Below are 23,062 nucleotides of genomic sequence, written 5' to 3' on the forward strand. Positions count from 1 at the left end.
CCCATTCATCCTGTGCTGATCCCCCTATCCATCCCGTACTTGACCCCCCCATTCAACACCACTGACATCCCCCGTGCTCTCCCCTCACAATTTTATTTACTCCAACCAACATGTACTAATTCACCTGCCTCAATCCATCCATTCTGCACATCGACTGCCTACTAACCCCCCTCCCCCCTCGCCCTCTATCCCCGCCCCACTTATTCACACACCCACCTCCTCCCTGACCCTATTTTGCTGGAAATGTCTTTAGAGCGAACATTGACTGTTTGATAATGGAATGCAATCAAATGTGTTTTAATTCCCAATGTTATTATTTGTTTTAGTTCATAAAGATGGATTAATTAAATTGTGAACACGTGAAAAATTAAAACCGCAGTGTTCGATTGTCACTGCTACTGTTGACACGTTTGTTACAGAATTCATTTTAACGGCAAATCAATGCTCTTAATATGGAGTATCAGTACTGTAGTTATTTAATGAGCAACATTCACAACTATACGTTGGATTTATCCAGGTTTTACTTCTACAGTCAGTCATATACATCACAAATTTGGTCAGGAGATATTTCAGTTGAAATTTTAATGTTAATTCTGAAGCGGGAATGATGCGTTTATCAATAATTTTTTTTTAAACTGGTGCATCTAAACTGGATATCTTCATTGCTGTTCACAACACGTACATCTAATCTGAATGTCCGGTAAGGTGGCGTTTTGACACCTTTAAAAATATCACCAAAAGAATATCTGCTGCAGTTATGTCCTTTGGCCATCTCTTGTCAGTTAGTGTAATGTTTAACCTGTCTGATGGGTATAGTCAGTTTTAACAGCTCTTATCATAAAATGCCTTTAGAAATTTCCTTGCAACCTGTATATTTTGTTATGGATAAATCATGTGGGAAGCGAGAGTGTTTCTGTACCAATAGCAATATCGACCCATGCTACAGCCATGTCATGGTAATTTTCAGTCCTTTACAGAAAACATGCTTGCATCAATCTGTAGTGTGCATGGTTAAGCATATATGTTACCGTGGTCCAGGATTTATTGACGCAGGTTGATCATACGCTGACTAATCCAACCACATCTTTGTTTGGAAGTGGAAAGAACTAATAGAAATTGCATTAATTGTAATGTGTAAAAAGAGTTGAGATACTGTATTATAATTTTGCTGCATGTCATTGTGGTATATATCATGTCTTGATTGGTGAATATATTTAGATTGTGACTTTATTTGAAGCAGAAATAATATGTGAATGCTTCATTGAGCATAATTCCGACTGGTAACTACGCACTTCGTCCGAGCATACGTCATGCAAATCGTCTTAAATTACCACCTAAACTGTCATTTGGCAACCTAAAAAGCTGCCAAGGTTGCCCGGCTGGCAACAGATTAAAAAAAGCCCTGTAAGAGGTGGTCGTGATGGTAGCACCATGGAATATCGGTAAGGTCGGGGGTCAATGACTCTAGCACTTCTGGCCTTGAACACAAGGTGTTAAGACATTGCACAGGGCTTTTAACAGTGCGCACGTTTAGTGATGCCAGTTTTATCTTAATCTTTGTCTTGGATTTCATGGTTCACCAACACCGTCCATTTCCTGAGCCCTCATGCCCACTTTGGTGAAATGTGCAGTTTCTTGGCTTATGTACTGGGACTAGTCTCCCTCAGGAGGAGGAGTCTCTTCCAGGGACATGGGAGCAGGGCAGGGGAGGGGCTGTACAAAAAGTACTTTTTCTTCCTCTTGCCTCTGTACCTGCTCCTGGTCTTCCAGTGCTGGGGTGCGCTGGACACTCCACTTTCCCCGATTTCCTGGAGCCGGTGTACATGATTCAGCTTTGTCCAGTCGCATGTGCTTGTCAGTTGGCTGTCTCACATGCCACAGCATTTTGGTGCTTCCTCTGTCTATGTCATTGGCTTCTCAAGTTAGATTCATCCTCCAAGGATGAGAGATTGCTTGCAATTGTCTGCGACATGACTCTTTTCTTGCCAATGCCCATTTTTTCATCAGCCCATTATTTTTTTGGTGATGTCTTCTGTAGCCGTTTTCCCTTCACCACCCTCTGCCACTCCACTTCCTGTTATTTCCAGACTCCCTCCTTCATTGTCTCCCTTTTTGGTAGTGGGATAGGGATTCAAATGCTATGGTTTGGGAGCTGCACTCTTCCTGGTCTGTTTTCTACTGGCATCTCCGCAGAGGTAAGGACAACTCCGTAGAGGTTTGTCAACATTCCTAGGGTCGTAATTAGCAACTGCCCCCTTTATCGCCTGTGCAGGGCAGGTGCTGTTGAGGTGACCTGCTACTCTGCGCAGGTTGCAACACCTCTGTTCATCATAGTTCCTAGCAAAGATCATAGAGCAGAGCAAGATAGTCCACTGCGCGAAAAAGCCGTAGTAGGTCATGGGTAATCTTCATTGACGTTTCGGGTCGAGACCCTTCTTCAGTCCAAACCCAGCATTTTGTGTCTACCTCCGCTCTGGTATGTTTGGTTCTTAGCAAGTGGCCTTCCTGCTTGGAGCTCTGGCAGATGACTGCACTGCATTGGGCTGCCACATATCTGAATTTGTTAATAATAATAATGATAGTAATAATATATTTTATTGTCATTGCACATAAGTGCAACAAGATTTGGGTATGCAGCCTCATAACTTAAGTAACTACTAAAATTTAGGATTAGATACCCCGAGAACATGGTTTGTACAAAGAACATTACAACAGTAAAATAGTGAAAACAGACTAAAGCGCAGATGTGTCTGTGCGACGTGACCATCCGAGGGAGACAGTCCGTGAGGGTGGGGGGCACTCAGCAGGGCGGGTTCAGAGCAGCAGAAATAAGCTGTTCCTGATCCTGGAGGTGCGGGCGTAGAAGGCCTTGTAACGTCTGCCGGAAGGAAGTAGTTCGAACAGTCCATTACAAGGGTGTGAGGAGTCTTTGTGAATGCTGACGGCCTTCCTGAGGCACCATGTGTGGTAGATGCCCTCCAAGGCTGGCAGCGGTGTCCCAATGATATTCTGCGCCCTGTGGACAACGCGCTGAAGAGCTCTCCTCCGCCTCCGTGCAACTGAGATACCACACAGAGATGCCATACGATAGTATGCTCTCTGTCGTGCAGCGGTAGAAGGTTGTCAGCAGCTGTTGAGGCAGTCCAGTCCTTTTCAATGTTCTCAAAAAGAACAGTCGTTGCTGTGCCTTCTTGACCAGCGCAGCGGTGTTGGTGGACCATGTGAGGTCCTCTGAGGTGTGAGTGCCCAGAAACGTAAAGCTGGACACTCTCTCCACACTGCCCCCGTAGATGGAGATTGGGGCGTAATCTCCCTTCTGTGACCTCCTGACGTCGATAATCAGCTCCTTAGTCTTGGAGGTGTTTAGTGACAAGTTGTTACATGAGCACCAGTCGGCCAGGTTCTTCACCTCCGCTCTGTAGTTTGTTCCATCACCGTTGGTGATCAGCCCGATCACCCTTGTGTCATCTGCAAACTTGACGACGGTGTTGGTGTTGAATGCAGAAACAGTCGTGTGTGAAGAGGGAGTAGAGCATCGGGCTCAGTACACAGCCCTGTGGTGTGCCGGTGCTTAGGGTGATAGTGGAGGACAGGTGCGGGCCCAGTCTCACTGCCGGCGGTCACTCCGTCAGAAAATTCAGGATCCAATCGCATATCGGCTTGCTGAGGCCTAGCTGGTGGAGTTTGGTGGTGAGCTTGGTGGGGATGACCATATTGAAGGCAGAGCTATAGTCTATGAAGAGCATCCTCACGTACGTGCCCTGTCTTTCCAGGTGAATCAGGACAGTGTGAAGAGCCAGAGAGATGGCATCCTCTGTGGATCTATTTGCCCTGTATGTAAATTGATGAGAGTCCAGTGAGGCAGGGATGCTGGATTTGATGTGGGAGATGACCAGCCTTTCCAAGCACTTAATTAGTATTGGAGTTAGGGCAACCAGGCGGTAGTCATTCAGGTTGGTGACTTTAGACTTTTTCGGCATTGGCACTAGGTAGCTGTCTTCAGGCACTTGGGGACCGTTGCCAGAGATAGACAGGTTAAAGATTCTCGTGAATACCTCCGCCAGCTGTACAGCAGTCCTTTAGTACCCTTCCCTGGACTCCATCCGGGCCTGCAGCCTTGCATGGATGGATCCTGCGCAGAGTACCCCTGAGTGCTCAGTGTTAAGGCCTGTCCCTCCGCCATAGCCGGGGTTATTCCACTCCTGGTGGTGTTGCCAGTTTCGAAGCGGGCAAAGAAGGTGTTTAACTCATTGGCCCGTGTGATATCACCGTGGGGGCAGGCGGGGCTGCTCTTGTAATCAGTGATGTCCCTGACACCCTGCCACATGCTTCTGGTATTGAAGTGGTCTTCCACCCTTTGTCTGTGGATGTTGCAGTTGTGACTCACCCTGGATGGTAATGTATACACCATGTACCACAATTCCCTCTGACACCAAACACCAAAAGGGGAATGGATGATGGCTTCTTTGCTCAACCTTGACGTGGTGCTTGCTGGTCTTGCTCATCATCATCCCACTCCCTGAACATAACGGGCCAGGAAGGTGAGAATATCCACAACCAGCACACATGTAAAACATGTGCACTGTGATCACATGCTGTAATCCTTTGGAGTTAGAAGGGTGAACTGGAACAACTTCTGCAATCATGCCACGTGCTTGAATTCAACATTTGGCTGCATGGCCCGCAGGCAGTTGATATCCTTTCCTCAAACCTGCATGTTTTAGGCAAGACCTTCCTGATAAAGAAGTCCATGGTGAAGGGGTCTCAGATCTTCACCGTTATCCAGAGCGTTTTCCGAAGCCGCCCGGATGGAGCAGGTTTCAGCTAATTTTATTTTTTGCCTGCAACAGGTGTTAGTTTCGTTGTCCAATTAGCGTGGAACCCCGCTCTTTTTAGAAACAGAGAACTGCAAATGCTGGCTTAAACCAAAACTGGGTACAAGATTCACGAGTGACTCAGCTGGTCTGGAGAAAAAGGATTGGTGATATTTTGGGCCGGGGACCCTGCTTCAGACTGCATGTAGGGGGCGGGCAAACCTCTGTCTCTGCAGGTTAAGCTCTCATCACTCGTCCACTTGCTCGCGAAGAGCCTTTGCTGCCTTCAGTCTCGTCTCGTTTCACAGAAATCTCCCATTTGATCTGAGCCCACCCCGAAAAGTCCCCCATGAAAGACACGGCTGATATTCCACCTATTACCCCTGGGGAGAAACCAGACTCTGCTGAGTTGCTCGACCGGCTTCGTGAAGCAGCTGGAACTGGCTGAGGCGGGTCAGGGGCGGGATCGCGCTCTGGCTCCCATTTCTGCCGCCCGCCAGCGCGAGCCCTTTTGAACAAAGATTTGAATCTCACAATCAACCGCCGCACAGACGCTCGTCGCCAAAGCAACGCCCATTCTGCCAGCGACCCCTCCCCTTTAATGCGTCATCTCCACCTGTCGCCCTCACTCCTCCAGCCAAAGATCCTATAGCTCTGCTATAGGATCTTTGCCTCCAGCTACGGTGACGCACTCGCAACATGCGTCACTTGGGAGGTGCTTGCCCCCTGGCCCCGCCCTTCACGCACGGAATCCGGGACAGCGACACACCCACTGCCTGCAGTGACGGATGCTTCCATTTTCATTTGTAAAAGATTTCTCTAAATCGGTTTAATTTTTCAACAATCGGTGCTGTCAAATTGATATCAATGTCATGAACAGCGTTATTCCACAGTCGTAATCACCCCGAATCAAATCCGTGTACCAAGAAAGTATGATTGCTAACTATGATTGATGTAAGTATGATGATTAAGAAACTTCTTAAAAACGTTGCTAATACAATCCATTGAGTGTGACGGGCTCTGGAAAGAAATAACCCGAGCAACATACCTTTCTTCAATTGGAATTGAGTTCAAAATTAGAACACGAAGTTTGACAAGGATGATAATTCTGCAGTCAACATAATAAGTATTGCTCAACTTTACATAAAATACTTCAGGCTAGTTCTTCCACATCACATCAAAAACATCCTACCGTTTCTCAATTCAATGAAATTTAGAGGTTCTTTAATCAACAGTGTATGGTTGCTCCAGCTCTATAGTTAGTATAGTATAGTTAGTACATCTGAATTATGTTGAATTTATAATGGACGATGCCACAATGCAACATTTCTCAACGCCACATAAAACGCACAACAGGTTTCTGCAGATCAATGCTAAATCTGCAAAAATACCAAATAAATGCTTCATGTCTATGACATGTGATGCGGATATTAATTTCATAGCCAATCCACCAACAAGGATATATCTTTGAACCAAAAATAGAATTCTCCAACTTATAAATTCTTTCATTCTTTCAACATTAATCGAATACATGGAAGTTTAGTGCTGCTGATGAAAAAAATCCCGAGTGTATTTTGATACAAATTGTGTATTGCCAAGATTATTTGGTCTTTCTCTACAATAGCCATAATATTTAAGGTAGGTTTCTTCAATAATAATTCTGTTCAAGCATACTTATTACAACAGAAAAGGGGACCTTTTGACCAATGCAACCCATGCCATCTCCTAGCACAGCAAAATCATCCGTTGAAGTCTCCATTCTCTTATCCCCCAATGCCTCTACAACTCTTCCTTTGATTATCAACTTCCATGTTTGATTATTTTACTATTTTGCAAAAGGGGCATTTAAGGGTAGCCAATTTACACTAACAGTGCATCTTTATGATGTGTAAGGAAAGCAGATTATAGGAAGCACACCCAAGTGATCAGAGAATGAATGTGGAAAAGCCACAGACAGCAACCAAAGTCAAGATTGCCACCTATGCCATAAAGTAGCAGTGGTAAATGCTGTGTCAATGTGCCACCAAGTGAAATATTATCAAATAGAAATATTAACTGTATTTCTGAGTTTAGAAATAAAACTAATTTCTGCTATTAACAACTGGCACCCATTAGTGTCCTCCACAGATGCTGCCTGACCTATCAAGTTACTCCAGCACTTTGTTCTGGATTCCTTCACCTGTAGTTCCTTGTTTGTCTATTTGACATTTGTGGCTGAATGTAAATACAAATGCTTCAGCCTAGTTGGTAATAGTCAAATGGATTGGGACATCAATGGTTTAATTGCCATTACTATTCTCAACTGAATGCCAGAATATTGAAGAGCTTTGATCAGCAACATTGATAGTGAGATCAAATGGCCATTTATTGCTATCTATTATTCTTCTTGTTAAGCATAAATGATTCTATGTTGCAGCTTCATACGATTATCATGACATTTTTAGGCATGCTCTACTGTGCTGCAGAGTCGCCAGCTGTGGAATCCATCTGAAGGTCTAGCGATCCGTCACCAGGCCACCTTCTGACTTTGTGCTCCAGGGCGCCGCCCACAGCTAACTTTGAGGGCATTAAAGGCAAGACCCGTTTGCTCCCTTACCGGCCCTTGATTTTGCATCTGCCCTTCATCTCTCCTTCCATCCTCCCCGGTCCTTGGCAAGGCGTGCAGGGGCTGGGCTTGGTGCCTTCCTTCTACATGTGGGAGCCTATCGGACCTTATTTCTGGCTATGATGCAATTATGACGATGGAGGTGAATTCCCTTGGGAGATAGAAGGGAAGGCTATCTTCTCTTCCTTGCTAGATGTTCAAGGTAGAGGGTTATGCCTCAATGCTTCATTATTATTTGGTGAGTGCTGTAGCAATGAACAATGAAGGCCTCTGGCACTGCCAAGCAATGTATTTACTGTGCTTGCATAGAAACATAGAAAATAGGTGCAGGAGTAGGCCATTCAGCTCTTCGAGCCTGCACCGCCATTCAATATGATCATGCCTGATCATCCAACTCAGTATCCTTAACCTGTTGCGAGATCGGGATTTCTGTGTCCATCAAGTGATCCTAAGATCATCAGAGACCCACACCATCCTGGTGACACACTCATCTCACCACTGCCATCGGGTAGAAGGTACAGGAGCCTGAGAACGGTAACGTCCTGGTTCAGGAACAGCTTCTTCCCTACAACCATCAGGCTATCATATCTTATGCTTATTAAAAAGTCTGATCATGTACGTGCGTATATGTGTGTGTGTGTGTATGTGGTTGTCCTTACATGTTTGCAAAACACTATGCGTTAACGATTAAATTTTTACATATTCCGATTGACATTTTTCCCCTCGAGGCCGAGATCACCTTCACTGAACATTTTATGCTTTATTTCTCAACTTATTCTCGACTCATTACTGATTGAAAGTCTAAAAAAGTCAAAATACTGAAATTAAAATGGCCATCTTCAACTGATGATGTCACAATTGCTTGGCTAGCAGTGACCAGCCTCACTGAAGATCTAATCCTATATTTGAATTGAATTGAATTGAATACCTTTATTGTCATTCAGACCTGACGGTCTGAACGAAATTTCGTGCCTGCAGTCATACATACAATCATACAATAATAAACAACACTAAACACAAATTAACATTAACCACAGTGAGTCCTCCAAGCACCTCCTCACTGTGGTGGAGGCAAAAATCTTAGGGCTGCAATCTCTTCCCTCCTCTTTTCCCTCTGCGCTGAGGCGATACCCCACCGGGTGATGGCACAAACAGTCTCGCGGCTCACCAAACCCCGCAAACGGGTCGGCTCAAACACAGCGGCCCGGGGTGGTCGAAGCTGCCGCCCTCCAGTCCAGCAGACGCAGCCGCTGGCCCGCGGCTGAACCCCGGACTCAGGTCACCGCCGCCAGAACGCTGTCCCAGCCACCGGAGCACCGTTCCAGCCCCAAGCCGGATCGCCCTCACGTGAGTGCCGTTCCTCCCTCGAGCTGGGCCACCCCGATGGGAGCGCCATTCCACCTCGAGCTGGGCCGCCCCGACGGGAGCGCCATTCCACTCAGGAGCTGGGCCGCTCTGACGGGAGCGCCGTACCTCCCTCGAGCTGGGCCGCTCCGACGTGAGCGCCGTTCCACCCTCGGGCTGGGCCGCTTCGATGGGAGTGCCGTACCTCCCTCGGGCTGGGCCGCGCCGACGGGAGCGCCATACCTCCCTCGAGCTGGGCCGCTCCGACGGGAGCGCCGTACCTCCCTCAGGCTGGGCCGCTTAGACGGGAGCGTCGTACCACCCTCGGGCTGGGCCGCTCCGACGGGAGCGCCATTCCACCCTTGGGCTGAGCCGCTCCGACGGGAGCGCCATTCCACCCTCGGGCTGGGCCGCCCACACGGGAGAGTCTCAGCCCCTCACAGGAGAGTTTCAGCCCCGAGCCAGGCCACCCTCACGGGAGCATCACAGCCCCTCACGGGAGAGCCATTCCACCCCGAGCTGGGCCGCCCTCACGGGAGCGAGCCCAGGGCAAGTCCTGACTGACTCTGCCTCCGGAGTCTCGAGGTCGCCAGCTCCGCTATTAGGCCTCAGCGCAGACGGAGGCAGAGAAGGGGGATACGACAAAAAAGTCGTATTCCCCCGAAGGGAGAGACAGCAAGCCCCGTTTCAACCCCCCCCCCCACACATAAACACAACCTAAAAACAAAAACTTAACTAGACAAAATGAAAAAAACCAACATTAAAAAGTAAAGACAAACGGACTGCAGGCGAGCCGCCGCCACTTCCAGTTTGACACATTATTCGCGATTAAAGCTTTAAAAATGCCAACTTTCACAAGAATTTTACATATTCTGATTCACATTTTCCCTTCGAGGCTGAGATCAACTTCACTGAACATTTTATGCTTTATTTCAAGTTCAAGAGTTCAAGAGAGTTAATTGTCACGGGTCCCTGATAGGACAATGACATTCTTGCTTTGCTTTAGCACAACAGAACATAATAGGCATGAATACAGTACAGATCAGTGTGTCCATATACCATTGTATAAATATTTCCACACATTTCTCGACTTATTCTCGACTCATTACTGATTAAAAGTCTAAAAAAGTCAAAAGACTGAAATTAAAACGAACAGCTTCAACTGATGGTCACAATGGCTCGACTAGCAGTGATCAGCCTCACTGAAGATTTCATCCTATATTTGACACGTTATTTGCAATTAAAACTTTTAAAATGCCAACTTTCGCAAGCTTTTTACATATTCTGATTCATATTTTTCCCTTCTAGGCAAAGATCACCTTCACTGAACATTTTATGCTTTATTTCTCAACTTATTCTTGACTCATTACTGATTGAAAGTCTAAAAAAGTCAAAGGACTGAAATTAAAATGGCCATCTTCAACTGATGATGTCACAAAGGCTCGTCTAGCAGTGATCAGCCTCACTGGAGGTTTCATCCTATATTTGACACGTTATTTGCAATTAAAACTTTAAAAATGCCAACTTTCGCAAGCTTTTTACATATTCTGATTCACATTTTTCGTGTCCTTCTAGGCAGATATCACCTTCACTGAACATTTTATGCGTTGTTTCTCAACTTATTCTTCTCATTACTGATTGAAAGTCTAAAGAAGTCAAAAGAGTGAAATTAAAATGGCCATCTTCAACTGATGATGTCACAATGGCTCGGCTAGCAGTGATCAGCCTCACTGAAGATCTAATCCTATATTTGACACATTATTCGCGATTAAAGCTTTAAAAATGCCAACTTTCACAAGATTTTTACATATTCTGATTCACATTTTCCCTTTGAGGCCGAGAACAACTTCACTGAACATTTTATGCTTTATTTCAAGTTCAAGAGTTCAAGAGAGTTAATTGTCACGTGTCCCTGATAGGACAATGACATTCTTGCTTTGCTTTAGCACAACAGAACATAATAGGCATGAATACAGTACAGATCAGTGTGTCCATATACCATTGTATAAATATATACACACATTTCTCGACTTATTCTCGACTCATTACTGATCAAAAGTCTAAAAAAGTCAAAAGACTGAAATTAAAACGACCAGCTTCATCTGATGATGTCACAATGGCTCGACTAGCAGTGATCAGCCTCACTGAAGATTTCATCCTATATTTGACCCGTTATTTGCAATTAAAACTTTAAAAATGCCAACTTTCGCAAGCTTTTTACATATTCTGATTCACATTTTTCCCTTCTAGGCAGATATCACCTTCACTGAACATTTTATGCGTTATTTAACAACTTATTCTTGACTCATTACTGATTGAAAGTCTAAAGAAGTCAAAAGAGTGAAATTAAAATGGCCATCTTCAACTGATGATGTCACAATGGCTCGGCTAGCAGTGATCAGCCTCACTGAAGATCTAATCCTATATTTGACACATTATTCGTGATTAAAGCTTTAAAAATGCCAACTTTCACAAGATTTTTACATATTCTGATTCACATTTTCCCTTTGAGGCCGAGATCAACTTCACTGAACATTTTATGCTTTATTTCAAGTTCAAGAGTTCAAGAGAGTTAATTGTCACGTGTCCCTGATAGGACAATGACATTCTTGCTTTGCTTTAGCACAACAGAACATAATAGGCATGAATACAGTACAGGTCAGTGTGTCCATATACCATTGTATAAATATATACACACATTTCTCGACTTATTCTCGACTCATTACTGATCAAAAGTCTAAAAAAGTCAAAAGACTGAAATTAAAACGACCAGCTTCATCTGATGATGTCACAATGGCTCGACTAGCAGTGATCAGCCTCACTGAAGATTTCATCCTATATTTGACCCGTTATTTGCAATTAAAACTTTAAAAATGCCAACCTTCGCCAGTTTTTTACATATTCTGATTCACATTTTTCCTTTCTAGGCAGAGATCACCTTCACTGAACATTTTATGCTTTATTTCTCGACTTATTACTGATTAAAGTTTGAAAAAGCATAACACTTTGAATTTAAAACTACCATTTCAACTGATGATGTCACAATGGCTCGGCTAGCAGTGATCTCGCTTCACTGAAGACGAGCTTCAACTGTTGATGTCACAATGGCTTGGCTAGCAGTGATCAGGAGGACCACACCACAAGTACTCAACTGTTCACATATTTGCAAACTAGGATAAATGATTGTCTAATTTGCATATAATTCATCGAAGTACGACTTTTGATCTAATATTTGGGCCGTTTGGATCCAACTCAAACACTAACCTGCGGGTGACTAGTTGCTTTCTCAGACATTGTAAATGGAACAGTTGGTACGAAAGACCCTGTAAATGAGGCGACGGAATACTAGATGACGCCGAGAAGACACTGTGCCATTCAAAGTCCACCCACCCAGGGGGTAGTTCCCCTCCAAGCTCGGCCTCCTACTTCCCAATCCCACAGGCAGCAAGCAACGTAGTTCACGCAGATTGATGATCACGTGAACTCAAGTGCCAACACCGCCTGTCCTTAACAGAATGGGCCAGAATGTTCTGACGTGTACAGGTGCTTCCGTGTTCTTCACTCTAAATCTAAATCTCGCCTCTCCTTTCCGTTGCAGGCAGTGCAACGGCATCGCCAGCATGACACAAACGACGAGTAACGTACATACCCACGCGTTTTTGAAACGTGGAATTAAACCGGGGCACCTGGAGAAAGCTCACGCGGTCACAGGGAGAATGTACAAACAGCACCCGGTCAGGGTCTCTTGCACTGTAAGGCAGCAACTCTACTGCTGGGCCACTGTATCGCCCCCAAGGTTGATAGGTATAGTAGTTCTAGAAGTGACGCACATTCCAATCAGAATTTTTTATTGTGGTTTCAACTAGTCTATTACCGCAACACAAATATTTGTATAGTGACTCACAGCATTACAACATCATTCGCCCTCCACCATGACTCGTATGTTCTTTCTTACTTTCTTGGCATTCTTCAGTTACCAGAAACTCGGATTCTTAGTCCAATGGCACTCCATCCAATCCATTCCTATGGACGACGTAACTGGAGTGAAATCTTATAATTGAAATACTACCTGCATCGATTACTATAGCAGGCTGGGTCAAATGGACGGATGCCCTGAATGTCATCGTCCATAATCGCCAAATATAAACGGATTATTTTCTCCGAAAATACACAATAATTAATAGTATTATGAGGAAGAGTCTGGATCTGAAACGTCACATATCCGCATTCTCCAGAAATGCGGGACACGCAAAATAAGTAACTCAGTGGGTCAGGCGGTCTGTGGAAAAAATGAATAGGTGACGTAGCGGGTCGAAACCCTTCATCAAACTGAGCCAGGGAGGGAGACACTATAAGTATGAGAAGGTACAGAACAAAGCATCGATGACTCGGAGAAAGGTGGAGCCCACGATGGTCCACTGTTGGCTGGGGAATAATTAGAAGTTAGCAAGAGAACTAGAGTGGGAGAGGGACAGAGAGAGGGGATGCAAGGGTTAGTTAAAGTTGGAAAAATCTATATTCATGCCGCCGGGGTGTAAGATGCCAAAGCGAAAGAGGTCCAGATATACTGCCTGACCTAATGTTACTTCAAGAACTTTGTGTCCTTGCGTCTTAACCAGTACCGGCGGTTCTGTTTCTCAACTTTGACGCTTGTTGTGTGAGCACAGCTCGAATGCTTGTATACTTCATGCGGCGAGAGGAAATACGTGTTAACCAGGGTAGGATCGGTTACATCAGAAACACACCGATCCCTCCCATCTCCGCTTGCTCGATCTTGTTCCATTGGACGAGGGTGCTGAGCTGGCTCCATGGAACGCGGGCACACAAAAGGAGCCAATAGCGTATCGACGTAATTAAGTCACTATATTAGCATGAAACATTCTGCTGTAGCGCCACTGTCTGCCAAAGGCACCGATTTGAGTGAAGACCAAATTCAACCGGCGGTGGGATTACAAGCTTGCCACATTCGTGGCAAAATTCGTGCACCGGAAGCGGTCGTGTGTCACGCATGGCACGCACACCAGACAGTATAGATAACGTAATTTCCCTGCCTAAACCTTACCCCGCGTTTCACCGAACTCCTCGCTGTCTGGCTGGGAGCCAGCTGGGGGAGTACAGAGGGCAAGAGAGAAACGTATAGGCATTGCACCACGGGTGTCGTTGTAGGCAAATCATATAGCTATAGGATCTTTGGTTGCAGGGGCGGTTCATGTCGTCAAATGACGCTACTAACAACTGGTTCTGAAGTTGGGAGCAGTCACGCATTTTCCTTCCTGTTTATTACTCACAATAGAAGAGCGCCCCGTCATTTTGTCCGCCAATTCATATACACCCTTAATTTGACGTGCAGTCTTAGCACCAACCAAATGTATCTACGAGCTAATTTCATTCTAAATAACGTTTTGGGGATTTTAGGCATAATTAGACCAGAAAAGGTTTAATAATTTAATGCCACTGCCGTTCATGTTTCTCCTCAATAGAATTATATAATCACACAGAACGGCAACGAGCCCTTCGGACCTACTTATCCATGACACCCAGAATGTCCATCTAAAATGATCCCATTTTACGGCATTTACCCACGTGTCCCTAAACATTTCCTTTCAATGTACCTGTCCAAATGTCTTTTAAATGTTGTCAATGTACCCGGCCATTTCCGCCGGCGGTTTTTGTTTTTTCACTTAAACTCAAAAGAATCTTTACACCAACCATGAATTTCAACTGGCCATTTATGTGACGCACAACTTCAACAGGCTAGGAAAGGTAAACGGTTATCTGGACGCAACATTCTCTCGATGTCGACATCGCCCTAGGACTGACATCCAATGTACACATTCTGAACAAAGGTTTCTGAATATATCAGAGTCCAGGAATTTGGAAGTAAATATTAGCGGAATTGTGTTTTTTAAAGCGCAATTGAAAGTACCAGAAAAATACGAGACGACGCAAGCCAACTGGCAGTTTTAAAATCAGATTGGAATATTCTCCAGCACTTACCGCTGACTATTACTCGAACCGTCTGCGCTCTGCAATACTATGGATTTGACGTTGTTCATGCTGGAGGCTGAATGAAGCCTGGGTGAGAGTAAGTTGATGTTCTCTCTGTACCTCCCCCTCCCCCTCCCTAGCCGGGCGCAGTCGCTGCCTTTGACTCGCTGCCCAGTTCCTGTCGCCAGATATCTATCCGCAGCGCCACCGGGCGGCGATCGCCGCAATAACGTCCTCTCGCTCCCACAATCCTCGGCCAAACAGCCCGCACAAAATGGTGCCGGGTAAAACAGGTCGTCCCTAACAACACCAGGAGCTCAACCTCAACACACTGCAGTTCTTCGCCCTAGAAAAGAAAGAGGGGAGGGGAAGAAGGTTAGGAGTGACAAACCAAAGGAATGCACACACTTAAAGTCAATGGATGGCTGTGCACTTGGAAAGAAAACTTCATTCATTTAACCTCAAAAGACAACGAGAGGTCATGCTTAAATGAACAAAGGTTTGATAGGTGCAATAATACGCCCTTACAAAGGGAAGTAGCGCCGCCTTGAAGTTGAACTACAGTTGCCCAGCGTCCATCCAACGGCCGGCGGCTTCACGCAAGCGCCACACGGGCAGCACGCACGAATGCTCGCGCCGTCCGTCCGCTGCAATTGGGTCCCGGGTGAACCCTGACCCGGCGGCGACCACCAACCAGAAGCTGCTCTACTCCCTCCGCGCGACGCGTCAGCTGGGTCGGTCGGTCGTTTCCCCCTCCTGTCAATCAAACGCAAACACCACGTTGCACATACCCGGCATTGTCTGAAGAAGGGTCTCGACCCGAAACGTGACCTGTCCCTTCGCTCCATAGATGCTGCCTCACCCGCTGAGTTTCTACAGCATTTTTGTCTACCTCCGCTTTGCGAACAAATCAGCCACAATCTCAAGTGCTTTCAGTTAAACGCTACTCATATATTTTACTTTGTAAAATGATTACGCCAATTGCGGCTATGAATCTACTTTGCATATGCAAACTTTCAGTCTTGATTCTGCGTGTGTTTTGCTTTAAACTTGGTTTAAAACGATATGGAACAGTCTACGGTGACGTGGACAATGGGACAGATTTAAACACAAACATCGTACATGAAAGTAGTGGAAATCGTTTTCCTCAAATGGCGGCCTGCACATACTTTCTCAACAGGTACACAAAAATGCTGGAGAAACTCAGCGGGTGCAGCAGCATCTATGGAGCGAAGGAGATAGGCAACGTTTTGGGCTGAAACCCTTCGAGTCTGAAGAAGCGTTTCGCCCGAAACGTTGCCTATCTCCTTGGCTCCGTAGATGCTGCTGTGTCCGCAGAGTTTCTCCAGCATTTTTGTGTACCTTCGATTTTCCAGCATCTGCAGTTCCTTCTTAAATTCTTTCTCAACATATTTTTATTTGGGTACTAAGCATACTAAACTGACGAAAGTGCTGTTTCCATATGTAGCATTATGTCAAATATTCTGTTCGTTTGTTTGCATTGTACAGTGTTCGTTATTTGAAACAGCACATTATATTACACTCGTGCTTTTACTGCCGCTGTTATTATTTCCTGGCGGCCTGTGGTTCGACTGACAGTACCCGGAAGTTTAGCCAGTGTTATTCACACAATGTTTGGAAAAAAAGTACAAACATTTACTCAACATGCTATTTGCTACCATCTATTGACACTTCCAGTATGTTCAACATTCTAGTTATTCGAAACCGTTTCAGAGCGCCACAACGCTCAGCGTTCCTTCTCTCGTCATGCGCGTGGGCGCTGGGGTCCTCGTGATCATGTATCTAGCTGAAAATCGCCCATCTTGTACCATTTTTGAAATGCAAGAGTTCACACTGAGCGCTCACGTTATTTCAGGCCATGTCTCGCTAGGTTTCTATATTTTCAGGCGTTTGGTTGAACTGCGACCATCTGTTCCTGTTTTTGTATCCATGGCCTGTTCCCGGTCACCTTTATGCTTTATTTATGTGTTTGGGTACATTTCCATTCAGCTGTGTACAGTCCGTGTATTAATTCTGTGTCTGTGTGTATTTTTATGTGTGTGTGTATTTTTTCAGCATGGAATGTCTCCGAATATTTCCATCAGCACAGGCGTATGTTGTCGCTGAATAAATTTCCTGGCCGCGTTCCAAGAAAGTGAACCATGTTGTGAACTGATACTTTTCCATGGACGCTAACGATCGCAAGTTTTTAGGTCGACCCACGCTTAAAAATCAATCAAAACAAAGCTGTAGATGCTCCGAAACGGAAATAAAACTGAAAATGAGAGAACGTTTTCGATTTTTATTTCGGCCCACGCAGTTGGCTTCAAAGCGGACGTTAGCCCGATCTGAGTGCATTGTGGACAAGAACTAAAATACTGAGAAAAAAACGAACGAGGTGTTTCTCTCGTGTTCTCGTCTTCAAGATCGTCCAGACCGACTGAAATAACGATAAGAACATTGTGAACACTTAGGAGTATTTAGTATTAAAGTGATTATTATTGTGCATGAGAGAGAGTCGACTGGTTAATCCCATGCCATCTTCAAAGACATCTACAATACCTCTCCGTTATAGACACATTAATTACTGGCAGGATTTGGGGTTCCGGATAACCGCTGGCCTATTTCTTTGATATTCTCGAATTTTTCATGCATACTGATCGACCACCTGGTGTATACTGGCTCACAAAAAAAACACCTGGCAGAAACTGATTGGCGTTGATATGACACCTGGTAAAAGCTGATTGGCTCCGTTCTACCGCTTGGTGAAGACTGATTCACAGTTATAAAACCAAAGAGGGCTTGAAATTCTCCGGAGAGATGCACGTTTCAGATCTGTGACATGACTTCTAATGAAGGCTCACTGATTGAAAAGATAACTCGGGTTCTCCCGCCACTGAAGGCCGCTTGGCTCCTAGAGTGTTTCCTGTATTTCCCTTTATTTAGTTCAGATTTCCAGCATCCTTGTTTTCTAAGTCACTTGGCTAAGGCCAAGGAACCCTGCTGGTTCAGATTGTTAACATTTAAATTGAATACTGGATGTATTCAAGACAGAGTTAGATATAGCTCTTAGGGCTAAAGGAATCAAGGGATATAGGGAGAAAGCAGGATTCTGGATCAGAACCAGGATCATATTCAATGGCGGTGCTGGCTCGAAGGGCCGAATAGCCTACTCCTGAACCTATTTTTATGTTTCTAAAGCAGATTCGTATTCACCGACTATTACTTGGTAAAGAGTAACTCCTACAGCTCAATACTGACCCGCATAGAAAGGCTTACATAGATGCGGAACTTTAAGAAATTATCTCGCGTTTCAATTAATTAGGTGCACAGAATTGTGAAGTAAAATAAATCATGTGTTCCACCTTACAGGGCCTGGCCAAAAATGCAACTTTGCCCATAGGCCTACGGTCCTTCCCTGTCTCCTTCCCCAGATATTCAACTATTTACCCAATTCCCTTTTGTAATTTACAACTGAACTACTTGCACCCAATACATTATTTCATAATTAGGCTATTTTGGCAGTTGTCTTAAATGTTTGCATTATGGCTGTCCGCCCATCTGAGCAGGTAGACCAGGTTGGGCTTGATCAATGGAGTTTGGAAGAATGGGCGGATATATTCTTGGGGAGTTTGAGTATGCAACAACTTGCTTGTGTTTGGTGCCTTTTGGTTTCATTCATTATTCCAAAGCAACATTTGAAACTAGGCCACATACCGAGATAAGAAGAAAACATACCATAGGTTCTTCCGAAGTAGTAGATTTTTAGATTTTTAAAGATATCTTGGAAAATAGAAAATATCGGGGAGGTTCAGCGTTGCGGCGCCGTTTGAGGCAAAGACCAGGATGAACATAAGGACAGTTTAAGACTCAGTCCTTTTGCACACATCTTCAAAATCACCGGATCAAGCACGTTACGAATTAACTGAATGGAAATTAAACTGTCGATAATATTTTTTTGCTTCAATGTGGCAATTGCGATTGGTTTAATCTTTAAAATCACAGAATGGACCCAAACCGTATCAATTAGTTTAGTTTAGTTTAGAGATACAGCGCGGAAACAAGCCGTTTCGGCCCACCGGGTCCGCGCCGACCAGCGATCCCCGCACATTAACGCGACCCTACACCCACAAGGGACAATTTTTACATTCACCAAGCCAATTAACGTACAAACCTGTACGTCTTTGTAGTGTGGGAGGAAACCGAAGATCACACAGAAACCCCACGCAGGTCACGGGGAGATAGTACAAACTCCGTACAGACAGCACCCGTAGTCGGGATCCAACCCGCATCTCCGGCGCTGCATTCGCTGTAAGGAAACAACTCTACTGCTGCGCCACTGTGACCGCTGCCAACTGTCCATGGGTCCTCCCGGTCCAACGCCCATGTTAGTTCTCCCTACATATTTTTTTTCAACGCCAGCAAATCCTCTGGGCCGGCACAATAGCGCAGATTGGAGTGCCGCTCTCTCACAGCATCAGAGTCCCCGGTTCAGTCCTGACCTCGGGCGCGGTCTGTACGGAGTTTGCACCTTTTCTCCATGACCGCATTGATTTTTTCTCACGGTGCTCCGGTGTCTGTGGATTGGTAAGTTAATTGATTGCTGTAAAATTCTAAATTGCTCCTGTGTGCAGGTGACTGGTAGAATTAATAACAACATTGAGATAATTAAAATTGGATTATATTTGAGCATGATTAGTGTAAATGGGAGGTTGATGGTCAGCTTGGACTTGATGGCCAGTAGGGGGGGGGGGGGGGGGGGGGGGGGGGGGGGGGGGGGGGATTTCTCGGCCCAAACACAGCGATCCCTATGATATTATTCACAAATGACGACCCAGCTGAAAAATCTATGGGGAGCTACAATCGTTATTCAAATAAGAAATAAATGAGCAGTCCACAGTGGTCTCTTCTATTTTAAACAGGAACATGGTGGAGTAAATAACTGAGTGTTAGGAAGGAACGTCGAGGAGAAATGGAGGACTGCATGCCGTTCTGGTCACTAATCTATAGGAAAACGCGATTAAGCTGAAGAGGGTGTGGTGTTTAAGTTCTTAGGAGAAACTGGGTGGGCTGGCGCTGTTTACCCGAAGAGGAAGAGGCTGAGGTTTATAAATTCATTAAGGGCATAGTCTTTATCGCAAGGTTAGGTACTCTTAGAAGCAATATTTTAAGGAGAGAGGAGGAAGAAATTAAATGGAACTTGACATGCAAGCTTTTCACAGAGGAAGGTAAATCTAAGGACGAGCTACCAGGAAAAGTAATAAAGTCGGGTCGAATTCTAACATTTGAAAGGCATTTGGAGAGGCTATGCTTCGGGGTCAATGGGACTAGCACGGAAAGGCCCATTGGTTATAAATCTATTCCGCCATGCCTATGGCTCTCAGAGATTCACCGGAATCAAACTGAAATTGCGACGCCATTTGTGCGAAAAGATTGGAAACGTGTGGGTGTGCTCCCTGGGGCAAGAAACGATATAAATAAGTTTAAAATTACGCAAAACCATGAAAGGTATAGGAATGGTAGACAGAAAATGTTGTAGTAACTCAGCGGGACAGGCAGTATCTCTGGAGAGAAGGAATGGGTGAGGTTTCGGGTCGAGACCCTGCTTCAGATTGAAGTCTTCGGGTGATGGAAGAGTGGGTAATCCAACCACATATATTTCAAGTAATTTTCAAATAGGAGATGAGAGAAGAACACAATCGATTGTTGGAGAGCAGTGCTCTAAGAGCGCATGTGCATCATCTCATATCTATATCCGTGTATTATATACTTAAAGGTCTGATCTTGTATGTGGGTGTATTTATTTGTGTGTGTATTTGTTTGTTTGCGTATAATCACATCTTCTCGAAAAAACGACACGCTAACGGTAAAATATTTACACATTCCGGTAGAGATTTATCCCTTGGACTCCGACATCACCTCATCTGAACAAAAATGCTTTGGTTCTCGAGTTATTAGTGAAAATGTTCTAATATATGAAAAAAAAAACTGAGCGGCTTTCGCTGATGACGTCACAATGGGTCTACGCCGTCTTGCTCCGCTCCAAGATCTTTGGTCTTGCTCGCACTGAGAGTGACGTCACCCCCGCCGAACTTGCAGGCATTTGGTTGATGCCCGCTCCTATATCCCCCCTCCTCTTAGCCGCTCCACGCTCCCCTCCTCCTCTCCCCCCTCCTCCTCCTCTCCCCCATCGTCCTCTCCCCGTCTCCTTTCCCCCTCCTCCTCTTCCAAGGAGCCCCTCTCCCCCTCTCTCTCTCCCCTCCCCCTCTCCAGCCTCTCTCCCCCCCTTTCCCTCCCCCTCTCCCATCCCCTCTCCCCACCTCCCCCCCCCCCTCGCTCTCCTTCTCTCCCCCTCTCTCTCTCTCTCTCCCCCTCTCTCCCCCTCTCTCTCCACCCTCTCTCCCTCCCTCCTTCCCTGCCCCCATCCCCCTCCCTTTCTCCCCCTCTCCCTCCCCCCCCCCCCCTCCCCCCCCCCCCCCACCCCTCTCCCCCCCTCTCTCCCCCCCCCTCTCCCCTCTCTCTGTTTCTGCTTCTCTTTTTCTGTCTTTGCCCTTCTCTCTCTATTTCTGTCTTCTTCTCTCTCTCTGCCTCTCTCTGTCTCTGCTCCTCTCTCTCAGTCTCTGCCCCCTCTCTCTTTCTGTCCCCCCTCTCTCTAACCCCCTCTCCCTCTCCCACTTTGCCTCTGTCTTCCCTGTGCCTCTGCCCTCTCTGTGCCTCTGCCCTCTCTGTGCCTCTGTCATCTGTGAGCCTCTGCCCCCTCCCTCTCTAGCCACGCATGCGAGTTGGGGGCTATGCATGAGTCGATAGGGCGGGGAATGGGATAAAAGGAGCAAATGAATAATATTTATATAATATCAAGGGGTGCTTGCTTAGTGCGTGCGTGTGTGTGTGTGTGTGTGGGGGGGGGGGGGGGGGGGGGCTTAGTGTGCGTGTGTGTGGGGGGGGGGGGGGGGGGGGGGGGTTAGTGTTTGTGTGACAGTAAAATGTTTACCTATTACGGTAGAGATTTTCCTCCTAGAGTCCAAAACCGCCTTATCTGAAAATTTCACGCTTTATTTCTCGTTATTAAGGAAAATGTTCAAAAATCTGAAAAAACGTTGATAAAATACTGATGGCCTTTCGCTGATGATGTCACAATGGATCTGCGCGCGGTGTTCCACAGGCTGTGTTCCACACGCTGCGAACGAAGAACGAGCAAGTCGGGCCCTGTTCTAGAGCTCTCGGGTCCGTCTCAGGTCGGGTCCGTCTCAGGTCGGGTCCGTCTCAGGTCGGGTCGTCTCGGGTTCGGTCCATCTCGTGTCTGTCTCAGGTCCATCTGTGGTCCGTTTGGGGTCCTTCTCCAGTCGCTTGGGTCCGTCTCAGGTCCTCGGTCCCTCTCTGCCCCCACTCTCTCTCTCTCTGCCCCTCTCTATCTTTCTATATCTGCCCCTTGCTCTCTCTCTCCCCTCTCTCTCTCTCTGCCTCTCTATCTCTCTCACTCTCTGCCCCTCTCTCTCTCTCTCTCTCTCTGCCCCTCTATCTCTCTCTCTCCCCCCCCCTCTCTCTGCTCCCTCTCTCTTTCTGTCCCCTCTCTGCCTCTGTCTTCTGCCGTCTCTCTCTCTCTGCCCTCTGCCCTATCTGACCTCTGTCCACTGCCTTCTATCTCTCTGCCCTCTTCTCTCTGCCCTCTCTGCCCTCTGCCCTCTCTGCCCCTCTCTGACCTCTTCCCTCTCTGCCCTCTCTGACCCCTCCCCTTTCTCCCCTTTCTCCCCTCTGCCCTCTCCCGCTCTGCCCTCTCTCTCTGCCCTCTCTCTGCCCTCTCTCTCTCTCTCTGCCCTCTCGCTTTCTGCCCTCTCTCTCTGCCCTCTCTACCCCCTCCCTCTCCCTCTTTAGCTGCGCCTGTGAGTTGGAGGCTATGCGTGACTGGAATGGGCAGGGGATGGGTAAAAGGAGCGAATGAATAATATTAATATATCAATTGGGGTGGTTAGTGGTGCGTGTGTTGGGACAAGGGTGGTTAGAAACATAGAAACATATACATTAGGTGGAGGAGTAGGCCATTCGGCCATTCAACTGCCTGCACCGCCTGCACCGCCATTCAATATGATCATGGCTGATCATCCAACTCAGTATCCCGTACCTGCCTTCTCTCCATACCCTCTGATCCCCTTAGCCACAAGGGCCACATTTAATTCCTTCTTAAATATAGCCAATGAACTGGCCTCAACTATCTTCTGTGGCATAGAATTCCAGAGATTCACCACTCTCCGTGTGAAAAATGTTTTTCTCATCTCGGTCCTAAAAGACTTCCCCATTTATCCTTAAACTGTGA

At 46.2% G+C, this 23,062-nt stretch overlaps 1 protein-coding gene and 1 long non-coding RNA gene across 3 annotated transcripts in view; one reads left to right on the forward strand and one right to left on the reverse strand.

Moving 5' to 3' along the window:
* Positions 1 to 15,563, reverse strand: part of lrif1 (ligand dependent nuclear receptor interacting factor 1) — a 41,969-nt gene extending 26,406 nt beyond the window's left edge. Inside the window, exons 1-2 of one of the 2 annotated variants that reach the window (XM_055654751.1) lie at positions 15,280 to 15,563; positions 14,761 to 15,097 (exon numbers count right to left, since the gene is read on the reverse strand). In XM_055654751.1, the coding sequence (XP_055510726.1) occupies positions 14,761 to 14,819 (59 nt within the window). In that variant the 5' untranslated portion in view covers positions 14,820 to 15,097; positions 15,280 to 15,563. The remainder of the gene's footprint in view (positions 1 to 14,760; positions 15,098 to 15,279) is intronic. The other variant, XM_055654752.1, reaches the window with a different exon arrangement.
* Positions 5,576 to 8,034, forward strand: LOC129708786 (uncharacterized). Its single transcript, XR_008725416.1, has 2 exons — positions 5,576 to 5,768; positions 7,259 to 8,034. It is a non-coding gene; the product is annotated as an uncharacterized LOC129708786 (long non-coding RNA).
* Positions 15,564 to 23,062: the final 7,499 nt, after the last annotated feature.

This window comes from Leucoraja erinacea, chromosome 24 (genome assembly GCF_028641065.1).
Source record: "Leucoraja erinacea ecotype New England chromosome 24, Leri_hhj_1, whole genome shotgun sequence".
NCBI classification, from domain to species: Eukaryota; Metazoa; Chordata; class Chondrichthyes; order Rajiformes; family Rajidae; genus Leucoraja; species Leucoraja erinaceus.